Genomic DNA, 24,474 nt, shown 5'->3' on the forward strand with positions numbered 1-24,474 from the left:
GACAGATTTCCTTCTTTCTTTGGTGTTTTATGTTTGTTTTGTGTCTTCCAGCATTTTGGAGTGTTCACTTTCATTCCATGCATGAGTTTTGGGCGGGACATAAATTACTGCATACTTTCTATTTTCATATGTCTATCCTAAACTCTTATCATAACTCCACATTCTTCTCTCCTTCTGTGATTTTTGTCACATTTAGGCCTTCTTGGCTAGTAACATGACTCCTCCACCCTGCTTTGTTTCTCTGTGTCTGATCCAACAATTATATAATCCTTGGCCTATACTATTTGGTGGTATGATGCTTTCAATTTCGTCTCCTCAATCCCCATTATACCAGTTTTTTCTTGTTCCAGATAGTCATTAAATTCATCTATTCCTGATATCAATCTGTCTATGTTGGTATATATATATATATATATATATATATATATGTTACCTTTATTTATTTATTTTTCCTTTTCTGCCTTTTCTTCTTGCTCCTGCACTTCCTTTTCCCTTATGGACCATTTCCTCAGTTTCAAGTCCATCATTCTCCAAAAAAAAACTCCTTCCTTTTGTTCTCCGTTCTTTCCTCATTCTTTTCTTTAGCTTCCTCTTTTAGTGTTTTTTCATTCTCTTTTTCCTCATCACTCAGTTCCTTTTTTTATCCATAAATTTTTGTAGTTACTACTTTTTGCTAGTCTTCCTGCATTTGTTAATATTTCTTCCACTATCCTCTGCAAATTTAGTTTACTTTGAGAGGTCTATCCTTCTCTTCAGAATATTTCCCCATTATGTATATTTCCTCTGTTTTATTCTCAAATTATTTTCCCTCCTGTATTTTTTAGTATTTCCCTCACTATATTCTTCTCTTTTTCCTTTTGGAACCTGATTAGTCCATGTTTTTATTTTAATACCATAAATTAATTTTTTTCTTGTCTATTGTGTCTCTTATCCAATCTCTTTTTTCCTTTATTACTTCTATCACAGTGTCCTTTGTACTTTCGTTCATTTGTTCTTTGACTATTTCTTTAAATAGTATTTTTTGGTTTTCTTTGTCTTCTTTCATTTGGTTTTTAATTTCCATCATGTTTGTTTTTCACCAACTTTGCCTGCCTCTATTAGTATCTTCTCATTAACTTCCCACAACAAAGTTTCATTTTTATTTGTGTCATCATTTTTCATCTTTTCATTATCATTTTTTACTATAGCGCTATGCCTGGTGAGAGCATATCGATTCACAATTGGCTGTCTCAGTGGGCCAATCAGAACACAGCGTTCTACACTCGTATACCCCCTTGAGCCACCAAGCATGTATATAAATTTTGCATGATCCAGAATGCTCATTCCTTTGAGAAAGTCAATACACGAAACATCAGGAATAAACGCTTCACTTCCAGTCCATGTTTCCTTTGCCTTGTTTATGCAACTTGTTCACATGGATTTTCATTATCCTTTTTTAGTTTTTTTTTTTTTTATGTCATGACATAAATGGGGGCCTGACCGGGATCATTTATGTCATGCCCTAAGCTCTGTTTTTGTGTTACATCAAACTCTAAAACAGAGTTTGAGTAATTCCTACAATCCAGAGTCTCAGAGAAGAATCGCCCCTTTATAGATACATCCAACACGCCAGGATAAAGAAAGAAGATATACAAAATCACTGAAATATTTACTAACAGAAATATTTACTAAAGAAGCTGAAGGAGGAGTGGGAGGGAGTAAAGGATAGAGCAGAGATGGGTGTGGAGGAGGAATGGGGATGGTTCAAGGAGGGAGTCTTAAAGTGTGCAAGGATGGTGTGTGGAACAAGAAGGACAGGGGGAAATAGAAGAAAGGGTAGTGAATGGTGGGATGAGGAAACAAAGAAGGTTGTAGAAGAGAAGAAGCGAGCATTCACAGATTGGTTACAAAAGAGGACAGGGGAGTCATATGAGACGTACAAAGAAAAGAAAAGAGAAGTAAAGCAAAAGGTAAAGGAGGCAAAGAGGAGAGCAGATGTGAAATGGGGTAGGAGTATGACAGAAAATTTTGAAAGTAATAAAAAGATGTTTTGGAAAGAAATTAAGAGAGGAAGAGGAGGCGAATCAAGTAGGGAAGAAAAGGTAAAAGGTACAGATGGAGAGTTGATAATGGAAGAGATGGCAGTGAGGGGAAGATGGGCAGAATATTTTAGGGAGTTGCTGAATGTGAAGGAGGATAGGGAAGGAAAGATAGCTGCAGTGGGAAATGCGAAGAAAATGAGAGTGATGAGTGAGGAGAATGGGGGAGAAATAAGGAAGGATGAGGTGAAGGCAGTTGTAAAGATGATGAAAGCAGGTAAGGCACCTGGTCTGGATGGATGTCATGCAGAATGTCTGAAAAAGGGAGGTTCAGTGATGGTGGACTGGTTGGTGAGGTTATTTAATGTTTGCTGGAGAGAGGGTAGAGTACCGGAGGACTGGAGTAGTGCCTGTATAGTTCCTCTTTACAAGGGAAAAGGGGACAAGTGTGAATGTAGTAATTTCAGAGGGATTAGCCTGTTGAGTGTAGTAGGGAAGGCTTATGGGAGGATCTTAATTGAGAGGATTAGGAGAGGAACAGGAGTAATTGGTGAGGAACAGTGTGGATTTAGGACGGGTAGAGGTTGTGTAGATCAGATCTTTGTGGTAAGACAGATATGTGAGAAAGCTATAGGAAAGGGGAAGGATGTTTTTTGGGCTTTTATGGATCTGGAAAAGGCTTATGATAGGGTAGACAGAAAGGCACTGTGGGAGGTTATGCAGATTTATGGGATAGGAGGAAAGCTTTTGGGAGCTGTCAAGAGTTTTTATGAGAGTAGTAGAGCATGTGTTAGGATTAGAAATGGAGAGAGTGAGTGGTTTGAAGTAAAGGTGGGACTTCGTCAAGGATGCGTTATGTCGGTGGTGCGAGAGGTGAATGCTAGGGTAGTGAGTCAGGGATTGGAGATGGTTAAAGAAAATGGAGAAAAGTGGGAGGTGAGCCAGCTGTTGTTTGCGGACGACACTGCGCTTGTGGCAGGGTCAGAGGAGGGATTGAGGAAGCTGGTGGCAGAGTTTGGGAGAGTATGTGTTAGAAGAAAGCTAAAGATAAATGTGGGTAAAAGTAAGGTGATGAGATGTACAAGGGGTGAAAGTGGCAGTAGACTGGAAGTGAACATTAAGGGAGAGCGACTGGAGGAAGTGGATAGTTTTAGATACTTGGGTGCAAGTGTAGCAGGAAAAGGTGGAGTGAAGGTGGTGGTAGAATGTAGATTGAGAGAAGCGAGTAAATGCCTTGGTGGTTTAAAGAGTGTAATGAGGAATAGACATTTGGGAATGGATGCGAAGAGGAGACTGTATGAAGGAGTGATTGTGCCAACAGCACTGTATGGGGCAGAAACGTGGAACATAAGAGAAGAAGAGAGAAGGAGTTTGAATGTGTTTGAGATGAGGTGTCTGAGAAGTATGGTGGGGGTTACTAGGCTAGATAGAGTGAGAAATGAGGAGGTGAGGAGGAGAACAGGGGTGAAAAAGGATTTGGGAGATAGGGTTGATGAAAGAATATTAGGATGGTTTGGACAATGGGAAAGAATGAGTGAAGAAAGACTAGTAAAAGAGGTATGGAAGGCAGATGTGGAGGGAGTGAACATGAGGGGACGTCCTAGGATGAGGTGGATGGATGGGGTGAAGGGGGCTTTGGGGAAGAGGGGAATGTCTGTCGAGGAAGGAAGGGAGAGGACGGAAGACAGAGGTGAGTGGAGAATGGTTGTATATGGATGATGTTGTGACTGCATGAGGAGGAATGGGCGGGGGGGTGGGGGGTGGGGTAGTATGTGTGAGTAAATTTTGACGCAGCCCGAAGGGATTTCTCCCCGTCCTCGCCTTATATGCAAAGGGGCACGGAGAGGGGGGGTCGCCGATTAAATGAAGCGGCCTTGCTGTGGATGTACTGTGTCTTGCGACATTGCTTCTGACCCAGGGCGGTGGGCAGGGTGCAGGGATGACCCGTCATCCAGGAGGTGCTCAGATGAGAGGAAGGGTGGGAGGGGTGTGGAGTGTATTTAGGGATGAAATGGGTGGGAGTGTTTTTATGCCTTTCCCTTTTTGGCTACCTCCCTTGGAAGGGGGAAAAAGCCTTGGTATATGTATGTATGTACAACTAGTGAGAATATCTCTTACTTACAAAGTACCGACAATGTGCAGAGGTCGAGTGCGGAGAGAGCAGCGTGGGTATCTGCAACCCCCGATTTATACCCCAGCCACACAACACAGGTGCTACTGCCCAAGTGCCAACTTATCTTAATACACATTTTCCTACCCCTATCCACCCAACTCCACACATCCATTTATGTCATCATTTATGTCATCATTTATGTCATTTATGTCATCATTTATGTCATGCCCTAAGCTCTGTTTTTGTGTGTTACATCAAACTCTAAAACAGAGTTTGAGTAATTCCTACAATCCAGAGTCTCAGAGAAGAATCGCCCCTTTATAGATACATCCAACAAGCCAGGATTAAGAAAGAAGATATACAAAATCACTGAAATATTTACTAACACAACTAGTGAGAATATCTCTTACTTACAAAGTACCGACAATGTGCAGAGGTCGAGTGCGGAGAGAGCAGCGTGGGTATCTGTACCCCCCGATTTATACCCCAGCCACACAACACAGGTGCTACTGCCCAAGTGCCAACTTATTTTAATACACATTTTCCTACCCCTATCCACCCAACTCCACACATCCATTACTTCCTTTATTTATGCATGGAGAGGGTTCACAATAATTCCCTAGCTTATACCTTAACCTACAAGACAGTGAGGTAGAAAAGAAGGGGAGGCGCTAATTCGCCTCCTTCTTCTTGGTTAATGCGCCCCTTGACCTCAGCTAGCGGGCGGAGTAGGTTTCGTACCACTCCACCGCTTGCCTACGAGAGCTTTCGTGCGCGTTCTAGGTCAACAGTCTTAGCGGACAAGGAGTCATTGTTCATTCTCACCCCATAGGGCTAAGGTGGTCAAGAGAGGGGACGCCGTCTTCACCACCGTCGGACTTACGCCGCTCCATATTTGGTCCGTGTTATAGGTCACACCGAGGGGTTGCACAACACAGTGTAGTCATGCTCCAGGAATGAATATGTCACATCACGAGTATGAACCCGGTGTGACGTGACATTCTTCACTTAAGAAGTTTTCCCAACTCACTTTTTGAATTTTTTTTTCTGAGTTCCCAAAATCCATTTTGTTATATATAATTTTCCTTTTTTGTGTTTCTCGTTTCTTCCCAAATGTATTTCCATTTTTTTTTTATTCTTTTCCAAGCTTTGTCTCTTTTTATCTTGTGCCTCACTACATTTTTTGTTATACCAGCTCTTAATGTAAGCCTTTTCCTGCTTTTGTTTTAGTACGTATTTATTCACTCCTTTATCGTAGATTTCATTTAATATCATCCATTTCTTTTCCACATGTGTTTCTTCATTAAAGAATTTTTTCCAATTTGCTTTTTGAAAGAATTTTCCGAGTTTCCCAAAATCCATTTTGTTATACATCAGTCTTCCTTCTCTGTGTTTCTCATTTCTTCCCAAATGTATTTCCTCTATTAGTTCAAGCTCAAGTAGTATTTGGTCACTTCCCAATTGGTGTCTTGTATTCAATTTTATTCACAATTTCTGGTTTTGACATAAATATTAAATCTAGTCTTGACAGTTCTTTGATATTTCTATATCTGATTTGAAATGTTTGTTCATAATTTCAACCATTTCTATATCCTCTGTATATTCTATGATCCACCTTATAAGGGGGAAAAAAGCCTTTGGTATATGTATGCTCTTTTACCCATTGAGTCATTGTGTATTCAATGGTCATGTCTAGTAGTATGATTTCCCAAAGGTTCTCTCCACCCTTCACTGTCATCTCCCTCCAGCATATTTCATTATAGTTAAAGTCACCCATAATTACTAAATTTCCTCCTTTCATTATTTCATTTAATGTATGCCTTAAGTCTTCCCAAATTTTTGAATGGTCTCTTTCCAAGAATGTGTTTTTGGGAGCACACACACTGGCAGTCAAACGAATCGGATGTGCCTGAGAACGCTACACGAGCTAACACTAAATATAGTGATTAAGCGACAAAACAGTGGTGCAATACCTAGTTGTTAACAAACAGAAGGGGGATGATAACGAGTGACAGAACCGTGATTTAGCAAAGTGATGAAGTTTAGTAAGAATAAAAAAAGAGAAGGGAAATCGATACAAATGATGATAAATCGACATACTCTCCAGACAACTAAAAGAAGACTAGATATGAGTAAGTATGAAACGCCTTTGGGAGTGGTTAGGAAAACAATTTGCAATATTGATAGTCCAAGACATGAAGATGAATTATTCCATGTAGAACAGAAGTATGGACCTCATAAACATACTTATTTATAACCAAGAAACATTTGAAATGAAAAGGGAACATAACCAATTATACAAAGAAGTGAGTGAATTGAGAAAGGAAAATGCACTATTAGTTAGGGAAATGGAAGAAATGAAAAAGGAAATAGCTATAGTAAAAAATGATAATGAAAAGATGAAAAATGATGACACAAATAAAAATGAAACTTTGTTGAGGGAAGTTAATGAGAAGATACTAATAGAGGCAGGCAAAGTTGGTGAAAATATAAAAAACAAACATGATGGAAATTAAAAAAAAAAAAAAAATGAAAGACAAACAAAACCAAAAAATACTATTTAAAGAAATAGTCAAAGAACAAATGAATGAAAGTACAAAGGACACTGTGATAGAAGTAATAAAGGAAAAAAGAGATTGGGTAAGAGACACAATAGACAAGAAAAAATGTATTGTAATCTATGGTATTAAAGAAAAACATGGACTAATCAGGTTCCAAAGGGAAAAAGAGGAGAAGAACATAGTGAGGGAAATACTAAAAGAAATACGGGAGGATGGACAAGGATTTGAAAAGGAAATATACAGGATGGGTAAATATTCTGAAGAAGAGGGGCAAGAGATGCTTGTCTTGGCACTTTCTTCTGGTCCATTCTCATTACATGTCTGTACCACCTAAGTCTGTTTCTTTGTGGAAAGGGTGAATGGAGGGAACTTGAGGGCAAGACCATGAATGAGGTGGATAGAGTGAAAGAGGCATTGGGTGCAAGAGGAATGTCTATCAAGTAAAGACAAATGTTAAACATAGGAATGAATGGTTGTAAATGGATGGAAAAATGACAGCCTGAAGGGATGTTCACCTTGTCTACTCTGTAAATTTCTTGAATGGATGATGATGAGTCACCATACAATGAAGCAATGGAGGTAAACTAGCTTTAGCCACTGTTGTCATTCCCTAGACTGTCTGGCCAAGCAGCCCAGTCTACTTGAGAACACAACAGCTGTAACAGGATTTTCCTATAAATCCCTTATAGAGTGTATATTGTGTTGTTAGTGTGCATGATTGTGTACAATGCAGTCTTCCATAATGTGTTGTATATTATGGAGTATAGTGTCACGTTCTGGACAGTTATCTGCGATGCTGTCATCCAGCTTCTTCTGGTAACTAACAAGGGCTGGATGGTAGCCACATTGTTGTCTAGCCAAGTGGATTCTGTCTTCTTGGGGAAGAATGGATTCAGAGGGATGAATATCAGGGGTCTGGCATGCAGCAATGTGTTGTCTTTTAGTTTGTTGATGGAGCAGCTTTAGCTGTTGATCCTTGCTGTGGAAGTGCTGTGTCTTGCTGCATTACCTATGACTCCAGCACTGTGTTGGGAACCAGGCTCTTCATCCACAAGGTGCTAAATTGGGAGGGATGTGGGATTTTAGATGGCCATGTATTGGGTGTAAGGTATGGTTTGACTCAGCCAACCCCTCATTGTAGGGGGTAAAGGGCCATGTGACATTTGCATTTATGTGTTAGACAGGCATTTGGAGTTGGTGAGAGTGGAGGGAAGCAAGAAGTAAGCTGCTGTTCTTACAGTCAAATATACATATTGTTTGTTAAAATACGATGCAGTGATCCCATTTATTCCCAGTGGTTTAATATAACATGTACATAGACATTAGGTCCTAAATATATAAAGTAACCTCCTATGCCCCTTCCCCCTTGCAAAAATTACTTTCTTTTGCAATTGTTGTTTCATGAACAATATACACCCCTAAGGGAATGACTGGTTCAAAACACACACCAACATCAAAAACTAATTAGACCCATTTAACCACTGACATAGTCTATATTCTAGTTTTGTAATTGCACTATCTGATTTATTCTACAACAGGATCGCCGCACATTCTTCCGATGTGTGTACATGGGCTGTGCAACACCATAGAGGAATGAAGACATCTTACATTGCTGCTGCTTTGAGTGAAACCAAATCAAAGGGGTCTCAGTGTGGAGTTTTATGAGCGTTCCAATTATTATTATTTTATCCTTATTACTTTTACATGAATGGGGTAGTGCAAGACGTAAATGCAAGGGTAGTGGGTTAGGGATTGAAAATACTTAAAGAAAATGGAGAAAAGTGGGAGATAAGCCAGTTGTTGTTTGCGGACGACACTGTGCTCGTAGCAGAATCAGAGGGATTGATGAAGTTAGTGACAGAGTTTGGGAGGGTGTGCGAAAGAAGGAAGTTGAAGATAAATGTTGGTAAAAGTAAGGTGATGAGATGTACAAGGGGAGAAAGTGGCAGCAGACTGTGAGTATTAAGGGAGATTGGAGGAAGTGAATAGTTTTAGATACTTGGGTGTGAATGTGGCAAGAAAGGGAAGTGGGAGGTGGAGGTAGAATTTAGATTGAGTGAAACCTTGGTGTATTAAAAAGTGTAATGAGAAATAGAAATTTGGGAATGGATGCTAAGAGGAGATTGTGTGAAGGAATGATTGTGCCAACAGCACTGTATGGGGTAGAAACATGGAACATACAGTGGGGGGCGAAAACTTAGGCGCCAGAGTAAAAATAATAAATTTTCTCAAATAACCTACATTATCAGCTACTTACCAGCTCTCTAGTAATTTGTTGGACACCCCTTTCTCTCGATATATTCTTGGAGATATTTAGGGACAGATGCTGCAAGATTTGAAGCCACACAGGGTCCATATTCTTCCAAATATCCTTGATGGCTACCTCCAGCTTGGGTATTGATGAAATGTCACACTTACATAACTTATTTTTCATGAGCGCCCAGAGGTTCTCAATTGGATTTAAATCAGGCAAATTACCTGGCCAATCTTTTATATACTCATCACAGAATGCAAACAATTCTTTAATGAGTTTAGCAGTATGGAATGGTGCACCTTCCTGCATGAAGACATCTGTTTTGCACTGAATAAAAGTCCTCCAAATGATCATTAAGTAGCTCAAAATATCGGTCTTCATTCAGAGTTACATTTTTTGGCAGTATCACTAATGATCCTACACAATAGAAAACTCACCTAAGAAATAATTGTAACACAGAAAGAAACCAGCGACCAAATAAAAACCCTTGACGTTAGAAAATCCCATGGTCCAGACGGAATTTTAAATTGGATACTGAAAGAATGCATGGAGGAATTAACAGATAAAATATACAATGTAATCAAATTCTCACTTCAAGAAGAAAAGGTGCCACAGGACTGGAAGAATGCAAAAATTGTACCGATTTATAAGGGAGGAAACAAGGAAGCTCTATCAAATTACAGACTGGTTTCCCTGACAAGCATAGTACCGTATTTTCCGGCTTAAAATGCACATCGGGTTATAATGCGCACCCATGCACTTCGTTATCTCAGTACACAGATAGCGCGCACCGACGTATAACGCGCATGCCCGATCGCATTTGTCTATAACGCAGTTTTACCTCGGTATTTATATCATGTGAACAAGGTTACATGGAGAAGTATTTTTCATTGGCTAGAGCCACCGCTGGGAAATCTGTTGATTTGTCACTAAGTTAAGTGTCAGTTTAGGCATCAATCAGGACACAATTAAGAAAAAGTCGGAACTACATGTACCGGTATATGACTCATGTTGTGCGTTGGTCCCTTATTACTTTGTAGCTTAAATAGTCTGTAGGAAATATGATCTAAAAAAAAGTTTATTGAAAGTAAAATATACAGAAAAATTTCGGGATTTTTACAGAAAATGATCATTTTATATCTTGAGGAAATACAACCACTCCTCGTTTAACGACGACAATTGGGACCAGCGCGCCGTCGTTAACCGAATTGGTCGTTAAGCGAAAGTGTATACATATACGTACATGTACTGTATGTACAATGTCCAGCAATACATGTATCTTTATTTTTGTGTATTTTGCCTCTTTTATACAGTACATTAAAGCTTTATTTACTGTTTATTTACGGTGGTTAGGTTCCTGAAATTACCGTATATGACCAAATCCGTGTATGCTGACATTCCATATTGAATACCGGGGTATTCTTTTAGTTTCGACCATGGGCGCAATATAGCAATAGAAAATTAATGATTAATTTTGTAAATTAAAATGTATCAACGTAATATGCAATTTTGTGGGCGGAAATGAAAGTAAAAAATACCTTGCTACAAGAAAATATGCTAATGAACGAAGTCGGTAGCATAGGTCCGGGACGCCATCTTGTCGTCTGCCAACGTCTCTCACGACGACGACAACGAGGACGAGCCGGATGACATTTAATTTGTAGGTAATGATTTATCAAACACAGGTTAGTTTAGTTTAGTTTAGGTTAGACGAATTCATCATCCATTTATTTCTTCGACATCGGCATCTATCATAACAAACATGGTGTACCATTCGTCCGACATGACTTCGTTACTTACGAAATTTGTTTTAGCACCTTTTTTTCCGCTCACAAAATTGCATATTACTTTGATACATTATAATTTACAAAATTAATAATTAATTTTCTATTGCTATATTGCGCCCATGGTCGAAACTAAAAATTTACCACTACCGGTATATACTGTACCCCAGGTAGTTTTTGCAGCTTGCAGGATGGTAATGTAGACCTAAGCTTCAGAACACTTTACCTCACAGCTAATATCCACCGTACAAGTTCAATTATAACATCATACAAATTTGCCTCAGCAAACTTAATTATCGTACACGACGTCGTAACTTCGGGAGATTTACGTTAAACGTCTGTCATAAAGCCCGTCGTAGCTAACCGAGTAGGTCGTTAAACGAGGAGTACCTGTAATTCGTCTTTACCATTTTTTATTTAATACTGAAACTACAGACTGTTTCGTTTTAGCTTTGAACCTGCAATGACAACAATGAAAATTACGATGTTATTTACCTTGACTTTAGCAAAGCGTTCGACAAAGTGCCTCACCAGAGACTACTAAATAAAATCAAAGCCCATGGCATAGGAGGAAAAGTGTTAGAATGGATTAGAGCTTGGATTAACAGAAAACAGCGGGTCACCATAAATGGAATAAAATCTAGGTGGGGCAATGTTACCATCGGGGTCCCCCAGGGCTCGGTTTTGGGTCCCTTGTTGTTCATTATGTATATAAACGACTTAGACGAAGGGTTAAATAGTGATGTTAGTAAGTTTGCGGACGACACTAAAATAGGACGCCTAATTAGTTCAGGAGACGACGCCCAGATTCTGCAGGATGACCTTAATAAGCTGTTAACATGGTCGGTGAAATGGCAAATGAACTTCAATATCTCTAAGTGTAGCGTGTTAAACGTAGGGCTACACAACCCCGAAAATAGATACAACTTAGATAACACGTTTTTAGAAAAATCTGAGTGCGAGAGGGACTTGGGAGTTCTGGTGAGTCCGGACCTTAAAACCAGGAAGCAGTGTATTAGCGCCAGAAATAAAGCTAACAGGCATTAGGCTTCATTGCTAGGACGGTAACGAATAGAAGTGCAGAGGTAATTATTAAACTCTATCTAGCAATAGTTAGACCCATCCTTGACTATGCGGTACAGTTTTGGTCTCCGTCCTACAGAATGGACGTAAATTCACTAGAATCAGTACAGAGAAGAATGACCAAAATGATACAAGGACTCGGAAATTTGCCTTACGAAGAGAGGCTTAGGCACCTAAACTTACACTCTCTGGAAAAACGGATAGTGCGGGGTGATCTAATAGAAGTGTTCAAGTGGATCAAAGGCTATAACAAGGGTGATGCAAACAAGGTCATCATAATAAAACAACGGGGCAGGACTCGCAGTAATGGGTATAAACTGGACAAATTTAGATTTAAGAAGGAAATAGGCAAGAATTGGTTTACTAATAGGGTGGTCGATGAATGGAATAAACTTAGTAACCATGTAGTAAGCGCTGAAACTATCAGTTGTTTTAAAAAACGATTAGACAACTTTATGGATGGGGATGACAGGTGGTGATGGATACGGAGCTGCCTAGTGTAGGCCTTATGGTCTTTTGCAGTCTCCTTTATTTCTTATGTTCTTATGAAATAGGACAGTCTCTCATCGAGGTGACGTTTAGTTAATATAACTCCCGAAAGAGGGTGTTGTAGTCAGGTGTTTGACACGAGTTTATGAACGGCCGCAACGGAATTTGTACCATACCTAAAGTGAAGCAACAAAGCCAACATAAAAATTCAAACTAAGATGCTGTGAACATGGGCAAACATCATGTTTCATGGTGTTTAGGCCTATTTAAACATGAAAAATAAGATTCGATAGATACCCTATACTAAATATTTATATACGGTAGCCCATGCTGGCGTATTCTTTCATGTCACCATGGCTGTTCTTCTTGTTCTCACGGAACGTCACGGAGAAGTGTGCCTCCCGACTTTGTGACGGCCAACATCGTCACGTTGTTGTGAAAAAAATTACACACACAGGCGCAGAATTTTTATCGTAGGCCGTAGATAATGCGCACCACCGGATAACGCGCACCCCCCATTTTTAGGCCCTTCCAACGGAAAAAAAGTCGCGCACTATACGCCGGAAAATACGGTAGCAAAATTTGTGAAAAGGTCATCAAAAATAGATGGGTTAAACATTTGGAAGAAAAAACTATACTGAATCCAAATCAATTTGGATTCAGACAAGGAAGATCATCTACAACAAGCTTGATCTGCTTCTACTCGAGATTAATAGACATAATACAAGAGAGAGATGGTTGGGCAGACTGTGCCTTTCTGGACCTACAATAGGCATTTGATAAAGTACCACACAAGAAACTAATAAGGAAAATAAGAGTCAATAGGTGGAATCAGAGGAAAATTATTGGAATGGATGAAAGACTGGGAGAAAAATGATAGTAATTACAGATAAATTCTCAAATTGGGAAGAAATGATAAGTGGTGTCTCGCAGGGATCAGTACTGGCCCCGATCATATTTGCTATATACATAAATGACATGAAGGAGTAGAGTGTTATATGAATTTCTTTGCAGATGACGCAGAAATACTAAAGTAAGAACGGAGGACTGTAACTCATTACAACAAGATCTGGAAATGGACTCAAAAGTGGGAAGTGAAATTCAGTATCAAGAAATGTAGTATAATGGAATTTGGAAAAAGTAAAAACAGAATATCGAGAGAAAAAGTTAAAAAAAGTAAACTCGGAAAAAGACCTTGGAGTGATGATCAGCAAAGACATGACACCGGACAAACATATTAATAAAATAGTCAAAGAAACCTACAATTTATTGAGGTCAATAAAAGTAGCATTTGTCTATTTGGATGAGGAAATGATAAAAAAAAAATTCTACATTAATAAGACCAAAACTCGAGTATGCAGCAACACTATGGACATCCAGTAAAAAAAAAAAAAAAAAAAAAAAAAAAAAAAATAAAAATTAAAATAATAATAATAATAATAATAATACAAAGATCAACAACAAAAATGGCACCAACTCTTTCCAAAATGACATATGAACAAAGACTGTCCAAATTAGAATTACCAACTCTGGAACAAAGATGGGAAAGAGGAGACCTACTATCTATAGCATTATGAAAGGAATGGAAATCTTAGATGAGATTTATTGAAATGGGACAATGGAAAAACAAGAGGATACAAAAAGAAACTCAAAAAAGATAATTACAGAAGAGATCTGAAAAAAAGCTTCCCACACAGAGTGATAGATACCCGGAACAAATTAGACAAAGAAACAGTGTGCGCAAAGACGGGTCACCACGAGCTTAGCCCCCTTCCCGTTTAATACTAGGTAAATCAGGATGTTTTACAGTAGCATTACTGTCAGGACAACAGTACACTTTGCCAAGACAGTTTCCAGTAACAGTGGAAATGACTTTATCACTCCACAACACATTTTTCCATTTCTCCACTGCATAGTGTGCATCAGTGGGCCAAGAAATCTCATGATGCTGGTGGAGCCCACAGGGAGGCCCAGGAAGACTACTCCTAGTACTCTGAAGGTACTGAGGAGACAGGTGGATGCTAGATCACGTATAACAGCACCACAGTTAAAGGAAAAAAACCCTAAATTACTTGGTCATGTGTCTGTGAGAACAGTGCACCGCCGCCTGCATGATGATCTGCAATTCTCACACCACAATGCTCACATTCGGTTGTAAGCAGTCGAGGAGAAAGGAAGTGTCAACAGCTGCTCCAAGTTTCGCTACAATTAGCACTCCAAACGAGCACTTTAACTGCTCACCAGGAAAAATGCCTTGTTGGTATTATGGAGAGTATCAATATGTATTCAACCGATATTTTGAGCTACTTAATGATTATTTGGAGGACTGCTTTATTTAGTGCAAAACAGATGTCTTCATGCAGGATGGTGCACCATTCCACACTGCTAAACTCATTAAAGAATTGTTTGCATTCTGTGATGTGGAGTATATAAAAGATTGGCCAGGTAATTCGCCCGCTTTAAACCCAATTGAGAACCTCTGGGCACTCATGAAAAATAAGCTATGTAAGTGCGACACTTATCAATACCCAAGCTGGAGGTAGCCATCAAGGATATTTGGAAGAATATGGACCTTGTGTGGCTTCAAAATCTTGCAGCATCTGTCCCTAAATGTCTCCAAGAATGTATCAAGAGAAAGGGGTGTCCAACAAAGTACTAGAAAGCTGGTAAGTACCTGATAATGTAGGTTGAGGAAATTTATTATTTTTACTCTGGCACCTAAGTTTTTGTACCCCACTGTTAGAGAGGAAAAGAGAAGTTTGAATATGTTTGAGTTGTGGCACCTGAGATGTATTATAGGGGTTACTAGGCTGGATAGAGTGAGAAATGAGGAGGTGAGGAAGAGAACTTGGGTGGAAAGGGAGTTGAAAGATAGGGTTGATGAAAGAGTATTGGGATGATTTTTACACACGGAAAGAATGAGTGAAGGTTGGTAAAAGAGGTGTGGAAGGCAGAGGTAGCAGTGAACATGAGGGGCTGACCAAGGATGAGATGGATGGATGGGGTAAAAGGGGCATTGGGAAAGAGGGGAATGTCTGTTGAGGAAAAACAGGAGATAGAAGATAGGGGTGAATGGAGAATGATTGTGTATGGATGATGCTGTGATGCATGAAAGGGAGTGGGTGAGGGATGGGGGGGGTGAGGAAGTATGGGTGAAAAATAAATTGACACAGCCCAGAGAGATTTCTCTCATTCTTCTCTATTTCTCCATGAAGTGGCCTTGCTGTAGATGTTCCGTGTTTTGCAACACTGCTTCCAACCCAGGGCAGAGGGCGAGATGCAGGGATGACCCATCATCTAGGAAGAGCCAAGATAAGAGGGAGGGAGGGGGGTGGATGGGAGAGGAGTATGTGGGGATTGAATGGGAGTGGATTTTATGCCTTTACTTTTTTGGCTACCTCCCTTGTTAGGTATGTATTATTATTATTTTTATAATTTTTATTATTATTATCATTATTATAGAGTGAGAAATAAGAGGAAAGCAGGGTTGAAAAGGGAGACGGCAGACAGGGTTGAAAGAGTATTGGGATGGTCTGGACACATGGAAAGAATGAGTGAATAAAGATTAGTAAAATAGGCATGGAAGGCAGAGGTGGAAGGAGTGAACATGAATGGGCAACCAAAGATGAGATGGATGGATGGGGTAAAGGGGGCATTGGGAAAGAGGGGGATGTCTGTTGAGGAAGAAAGGGATAAGACTGAAGATAGAGGTGAGTGGAGAATGGTTGTGTATTTTACCTAGTTGTATTTTACGGGAAGAGAGCTATGCTCATAGTGATCCACTTTTGTATCTTTCAGCATCCAGTTTGATCTTAAATTCTTGTATAATTTTTGCACTGTTTCCTCATTCAGTTTGTTCCAGATATCTATCACTCTGTGTGGGAAGCTATTCTTTTTCAGATCTTTTCTGTAACTGCCCTTCTTAAGTTTGTTTTTGTGTCCTCTTGTTTTTCTCCTGTCCCACTTTAGTAAGTCATCTCTATCAAGGACTTCCATCCCTTCCATAATTCTGTAGATGGTTAGCAGGTCTCCTCTTTCTCTTCTTTGTTCCAGGGTTGGTATTTCGAGTTTGTCCAATCTCTATTCGTATGTCAATTTGGAGTGTTGGTGCCATCTTTGTCATTGCTCTTTGAATTCTTTCTAATTTCTTTATGTTCTTTTTAGTACTAGGTGTATTCAAATTTTGGTCTTATCAGTGTAACTAATATTTTCTTTACCATTTCTTCATCCATGTAGTCAAAGGCTTTCATTGATCTTAATAAATTGAAAGTTCCTCTGACTAATTTGTTGATAAGTTTGTCTGGTGCCATGTCACTGGTGATAGTTACTCCAAGGTCCCTTTGCGAGTTAACTTTTTTAACTTCCTTTGTACCAATTTTATATTCTCTCGATATTCTGTTGTTTTTTTTTCCAAATTCCATTGTACTACATTTCTTGATGCTGAAATTTACTTAACACTTCTGACTCCAATTCCAGATTTTGTCCAGGTCTTCTTGTATTGATTTGCAACCTTCCTCTGTACTTACTTTCTTTAGTATTTTCACATCATCTGCAAAGAAGTTCATATAACATTCCACATCTTCATCCATATCATATATATGGTAAACATTATCGGAGTCAATACAGAACCTTGTGGGACTCCTCTTATAATTTCTTCCCAATTTGAGTTCTTGTCTCTGAATACCACCCTCATTTTTCTCCTGTTCAAGAAATTTTTCATCCATTCCAATAACTTTCCTTGTATTCCACCTATTGTTTCAATTTTTTCTTAGTACCGGTAGCTTTTTATGTGGTACTTTGTAAAATGCCTTTTGTAAATCTAAGAAGGCAAATCTGCCTATCTGTCCCTTTCTTGTATTATTTCTATTAGCCTCTAGTAAAAGCATATTAAGTTTGTGGCACATGACCTTCCACATCTGAATCAAAATTGTTTTGGATTTGGTATTTTGTTCTCCAAATGTTTGGATCCATTTATTTTTTTATATCTTTTTCGCATATTTTTGCTATTGTACTTGTAAGGGAGACTGGTCTATAGTTGGTTGGATTTTCTTTGTCCCCTCCTTTGTATATTGGTACATTATTTGCATTTTTCCAATCTTGTGGTACTTTTCCTTCTTTAAGTGAGAAATCAATTATCTTGTGTGTTTTGTGTGTTAGTTCATCTATACATTCTTTCAATATTCAATTTGCAATTCCATCCAGCCCATGTGGCTTTCTGACATCAAGGTTTTTTATTTGGTCCCTTATTTCTTCCTGTGTTATTGTTATTTCTCTCATTGCTGGGGATCTTTCTGTCCTTCCTCCCAATTTTGTGAGCTTTCAATTGTGAATAGAGATTTAAAACGTTTGATCATAATTTCAGCCATTTCTACCACCATCTATATATTCTTTATTTCCTTCCTGCAGTTTCACTATTTTGTGTTTGTCTTTTAGTTTTCATTTACATATCTGTAGAATAGTAGGTCCATGCATTTTTCTATTATGTCTTTTTCATAGCTTCTTTTTTCTTCCCAGCATAATTTTACATATTCATTTCTTAGTTTGATGTGTTTGCCATTTGGTAATTTTTTGTCTTTTTTCCATCTTTACCAGGATTTGTCTCTTCTATCTTTAGCTTCACTACACTTTTTGCTATACCAACACTTTACGTATACCCTTTTTTGTTTCTTCTTTGGTACATATTCATCTGTTCCCTCCCTGTATTTTTTTAATATGTTCCACTTTTCTTCCATCTTTGTTTCTTCATTTAAAAGATTTTCCCAGTTAGCATTTTGATTTTTTTTTCTAATTTTTTTTTTAAGTCCATTTTGTTGTACATTCCTTTTCTGTTTCTCATTTCTTCTCACATCATTTTGTTCTTTTAGTTTGAACTCTATTAGTATGTGGTCACTTATCAATTGGTGTCTTGTATTCCATTTTGTCCATGATTTCAGGATCTAATGTGAATATTAAGCCTAGTCTCAATGGCTCTTCATTGTTGATATCTAATACAATATTTCCCTAAAGTTCCTCTCCACCTTTTACTGTCATTTCTTCCCAACATATTTCCTTTGAGTTAGTCACCCATAAATACTATGTTTCTTCCTTCTTTCAATAACTCAATTAATGCATTCTTTGTGTCTTCCAGTTTTTTGGAATAATCACTATCAGTCCAATCATGTGTTTTGGGGGGCACATATATTACTATAAATTTTCTACTTTTCATATTTCTGTTTTCAACTGTAATCATAATTCCACTTTGAAATTTTTTCTAAGGTTTTCAAAGTCCATTTTTTTTATACATTAATCTTTCTTTCTATGTTTCTCATCTCTTCTTACATCATTTTGTTCTTTTAGTTCAAACTCTTATTAGTATGTGGTCACTCTTCCCAATTGGTGTCTTGTATTCCAATTTTGTCCACAATTTCAGGCTCTGGGGTAAATATTAAGTCTAGTCTCAACGGCTCTTCATTGTTTCTATATCTGGTATTTTACTTCACCCATTGAGTCAATGTGTATTCAATGGTCATATCCAGTAGAATATTTCCCCAAAGTTCTCATCCACCTTTTACGTTTCCTCCTTTCAATAACTCAATGCTTTCTTTGTGACTTCCATTATTTTGGAATGATCACTATCAGTCCAAGCATGTGTTTTTGGAGACACATATATTACTATAAATGTATTCTACTTTTCATATTTCTGTTTCAACTTTCATCACAATCAATTCCACATTATTTTTTCCTTCTGTTATGTTATGTCAAAAATATGACTCCTCCACACTGTTTTTCCATTCTATATTTTTGCCCAATGGTTGTATAGACCTTGTCACAGAGTATTTGATGATAGTGGACCTTTTAATTTTGTCTCCACAATTCCCTTTATGTCTGGTTTCTCTATTAAGGGGGAACTGAACACCTTAAAAACATAAAAGTTTATAGTCTTTCAACTTGAAACTTTCAGGTTTTGTTTAAAATATAGGTAAAAATATATTATGAACCTAAAAACTTGCTATGTCTTGACGTCATAAAGTTATGATATTACGTTTTTTTACGTAATTGAATACGTGCATCGTATTTTTTGTACTACAGACTTCTGTTTTTTCATGGTAATACTTAAAGATCCTATAAACACTTTCACACCAGCTTTTTTAAAAATTCGCTATACAACGTGAGATATAGGTGTCATAATTATGGTCACTTACGTCACCCCTTCTTTCCGCATTTTTTTTTTCCACTTAGATGGAGCCTGTCATTCTGTTGTTCAAGATATAGAAAAAATAGGCATGGGAATAAAGATATACCTATTGTACACTACCAGAAGTCTTTTCAGGCTGCTACAATTGATTAAAAATATTTGGCATTTTTTTCATTGCATAATTTGTGGTTCTGAGATACAAGTGTTTAAAGTTTTCAGCATTGTATATCTATTATTTATTGTGTGATTTTTATTATATTCACACACAATATAAGATGTATATTGAATAAGTTAACAGTAAATATTTTCATAAATATACATATCTACTATAGATATCACATTAAAATGTATTTGTTACTCGCCAAGTGGTCCTTTTCATAATTGAAGATTTTGCGCTTTTACCGGTTTTAAAACCTCACTGTTGGGTGTCATCACTTTGTCAAATCATTGCAGAGTGGTTTATTTTTACCAGCAATGAGCGCCTTTCCTCTCCTCAATGAGAAAGCTTACCAGAAAGGCGTTTGATTATCCTATACAGGCGTGATCCCAGCACCGTATGTTTCTCCTTCACCAGCTATTTTCTCTTCCTCCTCCTGAATTTCCCTCATCTTCTCTTCATTTGGAAGAAAGCACTTTGTCAGCTGTAGTGGTATTTGGTGGTGGAGATGGTGTTGGCAGTGGTGATGGTGACACGTGAGGCAGTGGCATCCCTCCTCCAAGCATCACGCCTTGCCCTCCTTCTAGCACAACTTTCATTCCACTTTTGGCTAAATTTTTTCATCTTTTCCTTGGTTTTCCTCTTCATCATGATGCAGTTTATGACTTCATATCTAGTAAGTGTAGTAATGTCCAGGAATTAAGGCAAACAGCGGCACAGGAACACAATATTGCCACAGTCAGTTAGGTGTTTATGCATCAATCTACTCTGATGTTTGATGGGTAACTTAGGCTTGAAGCATGCTGTGCACACCACACGGAAGAGGAAGTCACGCTGATACCAGACGTACAAAAATATAGCCATATCATGGAATTAGACAAGCGAAACAAGACATATTTATAGATATTTAGGGCCTATTCTTACATGAACCATTTAAATTGACTCGCCTCCTGGGCCCTTTAAACTCCCTCCATTACGCTGGGGAGGAAAAAGTCGTTCATATTTTGCTTTTAGGATATTTATATTATTCAAATATGCCCCTATCTAAAATTTGATTTTTTGATGAAAATTTCATGATTCAAGGTGTTCAGTCCCCCCCTAACAGATAGTTAATTCATGTAGTCCAGAAATCATACTATGTTATTTTCAATTTTTTCTTTATATGTACCATTTTCCCAGCCTCAGGTTCAGTACTCTAAAAACTCCTTTTCAGTGTCCATACTTCTCTCTCTTTATTTTATTTTGTTTTATTTTTTCATTTCCAAGTGCCTTTTCTTTATTTCCTCATCACTCATCTTTTTTATCCATAATTTTTATAATTTTCACTTTTTGCTTTGCTGCTTTTGATAGTACCTCTTGAGCTATCATTTGAGTTCTTAGTTTGATTTTTAGTGGCCCATAGCATTTTTCCTCTAGAGCAGTGGTTCTTAACCTTTTTTGGCAGCGACCCAAAATTTTGCACAAATCAAGCATCGCGACCCAAGCCTACATAGATATATGAATTGTCTTTATAAGTAATATGATTATGCTTGTAAAAGTGGGTTACAGAAACAAAATTACATGCTGGGATGTTTATTAATACAAGTAGCACATATAATTAACAGTGATATATGAAAACAATATACAAACATATATTAATAATTATTTTCTGCAAACCCTTTGCGACCCAATAAAATGGCTTGGCGACCCAAATTTGGGTCGCGACCCAGGGGTTAAGAACCACTGCTCTAGAGTATTGTCCCATTTTATGCACCTCTTCAATATAGTTGTCCAATTCTTGAACCACTTTTGGAATTTCCTTTGCAATTTCTCTCTCTTCTTCTCTTTCTTCTCTCTTTGGTATTTGTATATTGTTTTTCTTTAATACCATAAACTACAATGCACTTTTTTTTATCCACTGTGTCTCTTACCCAGTTTTCCTTTTCTTTCATTACTTTAATTACTGTTCCTTTAACATTTTCCTCTACCTGCTGTTGTATTATTTCTTTAAATGATATTTTCCGATTTTCTTGTTCTTGTTTCCGATTTTTTTTTTTTTTTTTTTTTGTACTTAATTGTTCTCCCACTTATTCGGTCACTGCTTGTACTTGTTCTTTGACCTTTTTTTTTTTTTTTTTCTTTTAGTGCCTCATTTTTGTTTCTGTCTTCATTTTCCTTTCTTTCGTTATCACTTCTGATCATATTTAGTTCACTTTTTAGGTCATTAAGCTCTCTGTTCATTTCATTAGCTTTTCATTGATTGGTCATTTATTTGTGCATGGCTCTATAATCTATTCTTAAATCAATTAGTTCCTCATCAAGTCATTAATGTCTCAATTTCATTTCTTAGTACTGTACCTAGTTTATCTTTCTACATCTAAACCTTTTCCTAATATTCCTTTTTAACTTTGAAATCCTTAAAAAACTTTGTTTTCCCACCTTTTGGGGTGTCATTAAACAAGTCCTAGTTGGTATCATTCCTAGTGGCGATTCGACTCTGCTCATGTCCAATCCTCTCTTTGTTGGTTATTATTTTTTTCTCCTTTTCCTTCCTTCATTTTATACATAAATACATTTGATCAAACTGGATATTTTTACACCACAGCAGTCACTTGAAAGCCATAACTTCTCCTTAAGTACAAACATAGGTGTTTCCTTGATCCCAGCGAAAAAAGCACTGGATTGGAGCTTGTTTGCTAGCCTTCTGTTCACTCCAAGGAGGAAAAGGAGAATGGTATGGATAATGCTGTGATGCATGGAAGTGGGTGGGTGGGAGATGGGGGGCGAGGGAGTACGTATGAATAATATTTTGACATAGTCCAGAGGGATTTCTCCCAGTCTTCTCCTTTTCTGCATGAGGGGATGGGGGGGGGGGGATCACCAGTTAAGTGAAGCGGCCTTGCTGTGGATGCACTGTGTCTTGTTGCATTACTTCTGAACCAGGGAAGTGGGCAAGATGCAAGGATGTTCCATCATCCAGTTGTCAAGAAAAGAGGGAGGGAAGGGTGGTGAATGGGAGTGGAGTATTGTGGGGATGAACTGGGTGGGAGTGAATTTTGTACCTTTGATTTTGGCTACCTCCCTTGTAAGGGGAAAAAAGGCTTTGGTATATGTATTACTATTTCTATCATTATTATTATAGAGAGAGAAATGAGAGGAGAACAGGGTTGAAAAGGGAGTTGATAGGGTTGATGAAAGAGTAGGATAGTTTGGACACATGGAAAGAATGAAGGAAGAAAAATTTGTAAAATAGGTGTGGAAGGCAGAGGTGGGGGGAGTGAACATGAGTGATGGATGGATGGGGTAAAAGGGGCATTGGGAAAGAGGGGGATGTCTGTTGAGGAAGTGATAAGACAGAAGATACAAGTGAGTGGAGAATGGTTGTGTATGGATGATGCTGTGATGCATGGAAGGGGGTGGGTGGGGGATGGGGGTGCGGGAGTATGTGGGAATGATATTTTGACATAGCCCAAAGGAATTTCTCCCAGTCTTCTCCTTTTCTGCATGAGGGGATGGAGGGTCCACTGGTCAAATGAATTGGCCTTACTGTGGATGTGCTGTGTCTTGCTGCATTACTTCTGACCCAAAGCAGTGAGCAAGAAGCAAGGATGACCCATAATCCAGGAGCCTAGAAAAGAGGGAGGGAGGGGTGGTGAAAGGGAGTGGAGTATTGTGGTGATGAAGTGGGTGGGAGTGGATTTATGCCTTTGATTTTGGCTACCTCCCTTGTAAGGTTTTTCCACCTTACAAGGGAGGTAGCCCTTGGTATATGTATGTTTGTATTTCTATTATTATTTTTTATTAAGCTAAGTTCTGTTAGTTTCCAAATCATTTTAATGGTGAAGATAATCATTTGGATACTTATCCACCCACAGTCCTCAATTCTTAAGGACACGAAATCAAACAAAAATATCACAGCATAGAAATTTAATCAGTTACAAGCCTGGAATGTATTTCTATGATTATATACAAATGATGTCAGTCAAGTGGCTAATATATATTTTACATTCATTCATGTTCTATATGAAATGGTGATGACAAACAAATTGAGCAAGGATAAAAAAAAATAAGATAAAAAGCACTGCATTGCAGCAAATTCTATAAACACTATAAAACATGTGTATTTGATGAACTAAAATAACCTGTAACTGAATACTTACATTCCATATCAATATTTGCATTACATGTAGCATCTATTATACAAATTATATGGGCACATCCTGTACTACATTTGCTCAAATAAATACATCTAATTACAGTGTGTTCTGTGCAAACCCATGTCATATCAGAGGAGCATCAAAACATAACAACTGCTTGCAATCCAATGATTGTTAATATCCCTGATGTGTGCACATCTGCATCCCATACTTATGTACATGAAAGGTTCTTGCCAGGCAATCATTTTTCCTACTTGATGAGACATTTCTGTGTGAACTATAAAGGCAAACTCATGAACACTTAAGCAGTAATGTGCACAACCTTATCGAGCCACTTTCAAGGCAAGTGTACAGCCCCCTCCTCATAAACTTTTCATAATAATATTCTTGTTGGCAAATGAAATGCATCATTTCATTTAAAAGGCATTCATGAAGACATAGGAAGCATTACTATGGAATATACCAAGTGAGCAGTAGGTGAAGATGCATTTAGTATCCAGGAAGCAAGCAACAGTCACTGGTCAGACAATGTTCCCTTGTTTGAGATATTGGTCCTGATCCAAAGACCAAATGCCAGCCCTCTGGCTGCACCCCTAACTGGAGTGGGGGAACAATCTGTTGAGAGAGTAAGTGGATGCTTGATGAAAGGAACAAAATAGAGGTGAAAGCACAGAGTAAGAAGTGATGTGAAAGGGTAATAAACAG

The 24,474-nt window shown here is 38.1% G+C and overlaps 2 protein-coding genes across 14 annotated transcripts in view; one reads left to right on the top strand and one right to left on the bottom strand.

Moving 5' to 3' along the window:
• The window catches only part of LOC143024176 (uncharacterized), a 229,835-nt gene that overhangs the window by 115,419 nt on the left and 89,942 nt on the right, over nucleotides 1–24,474 (top strand). The window contains exon 6 of one of the 4 annotated variants that reach the window (XM_076183011.1): nucleotides 8,231–19,212. The exons of the other annotated variants lie outside the window; for them this stretch is intronic. Coding sequence (XP_076039126.1) covers nucleotides 8,231–8,281 — 51 coding nt within the window. The 3' untranslated portion in view covers nucleotides 8,282–19,212. Of the gene's footprint in view, nucleotides 1–8,230; nucleotides 19,213–24,474 lie in introns of those variants that run through there. 4 annotated transcript variants of the gene reach the window in all.
• Nucleotides 23,525–24,474, bottom strand: part of Gga (ADP-ribosylation factor-binding protein Gga) — a 251,519-nt gene continuing 250,569 nt past the window's right edge. For 9 of the 10 annotated variants that reach the window (XM_076182998.1, XM_076183004.1, XM_076182995.1 and 6 more), the window contains one exon: nucleotides 23,525–24,384. In XM_076182998.1, the coding sequence (XP_076039113.1) occupies nucleotides 24,284–24,384 (101 nt within the window). In that variant the 3' untranslated portion in view covers nucleotides 23,525–24,283. The remainder of the gene's footprint in view (nucleotides 24,385–24,474) is intronic. The other variant, XM_076182997.1, reaches the window with a different exon arrangement.

The sequence above is a fragment of the Oratosquilla oratoria genome, chromosome 3 (genome assembly GCF_046742065.1).
Source record: "Oratosquilla oratoria isolate Oo_2021 chromosome 3, ASM4674206v1, whole genome shotgun sequence".
Lineage (NCBI taxonomy): Eukaryota > Metazoa > Arthropoda > Malacostraca > Stomatopoda > Squillidae > Oratosquilla > Oratosquilla oratoria.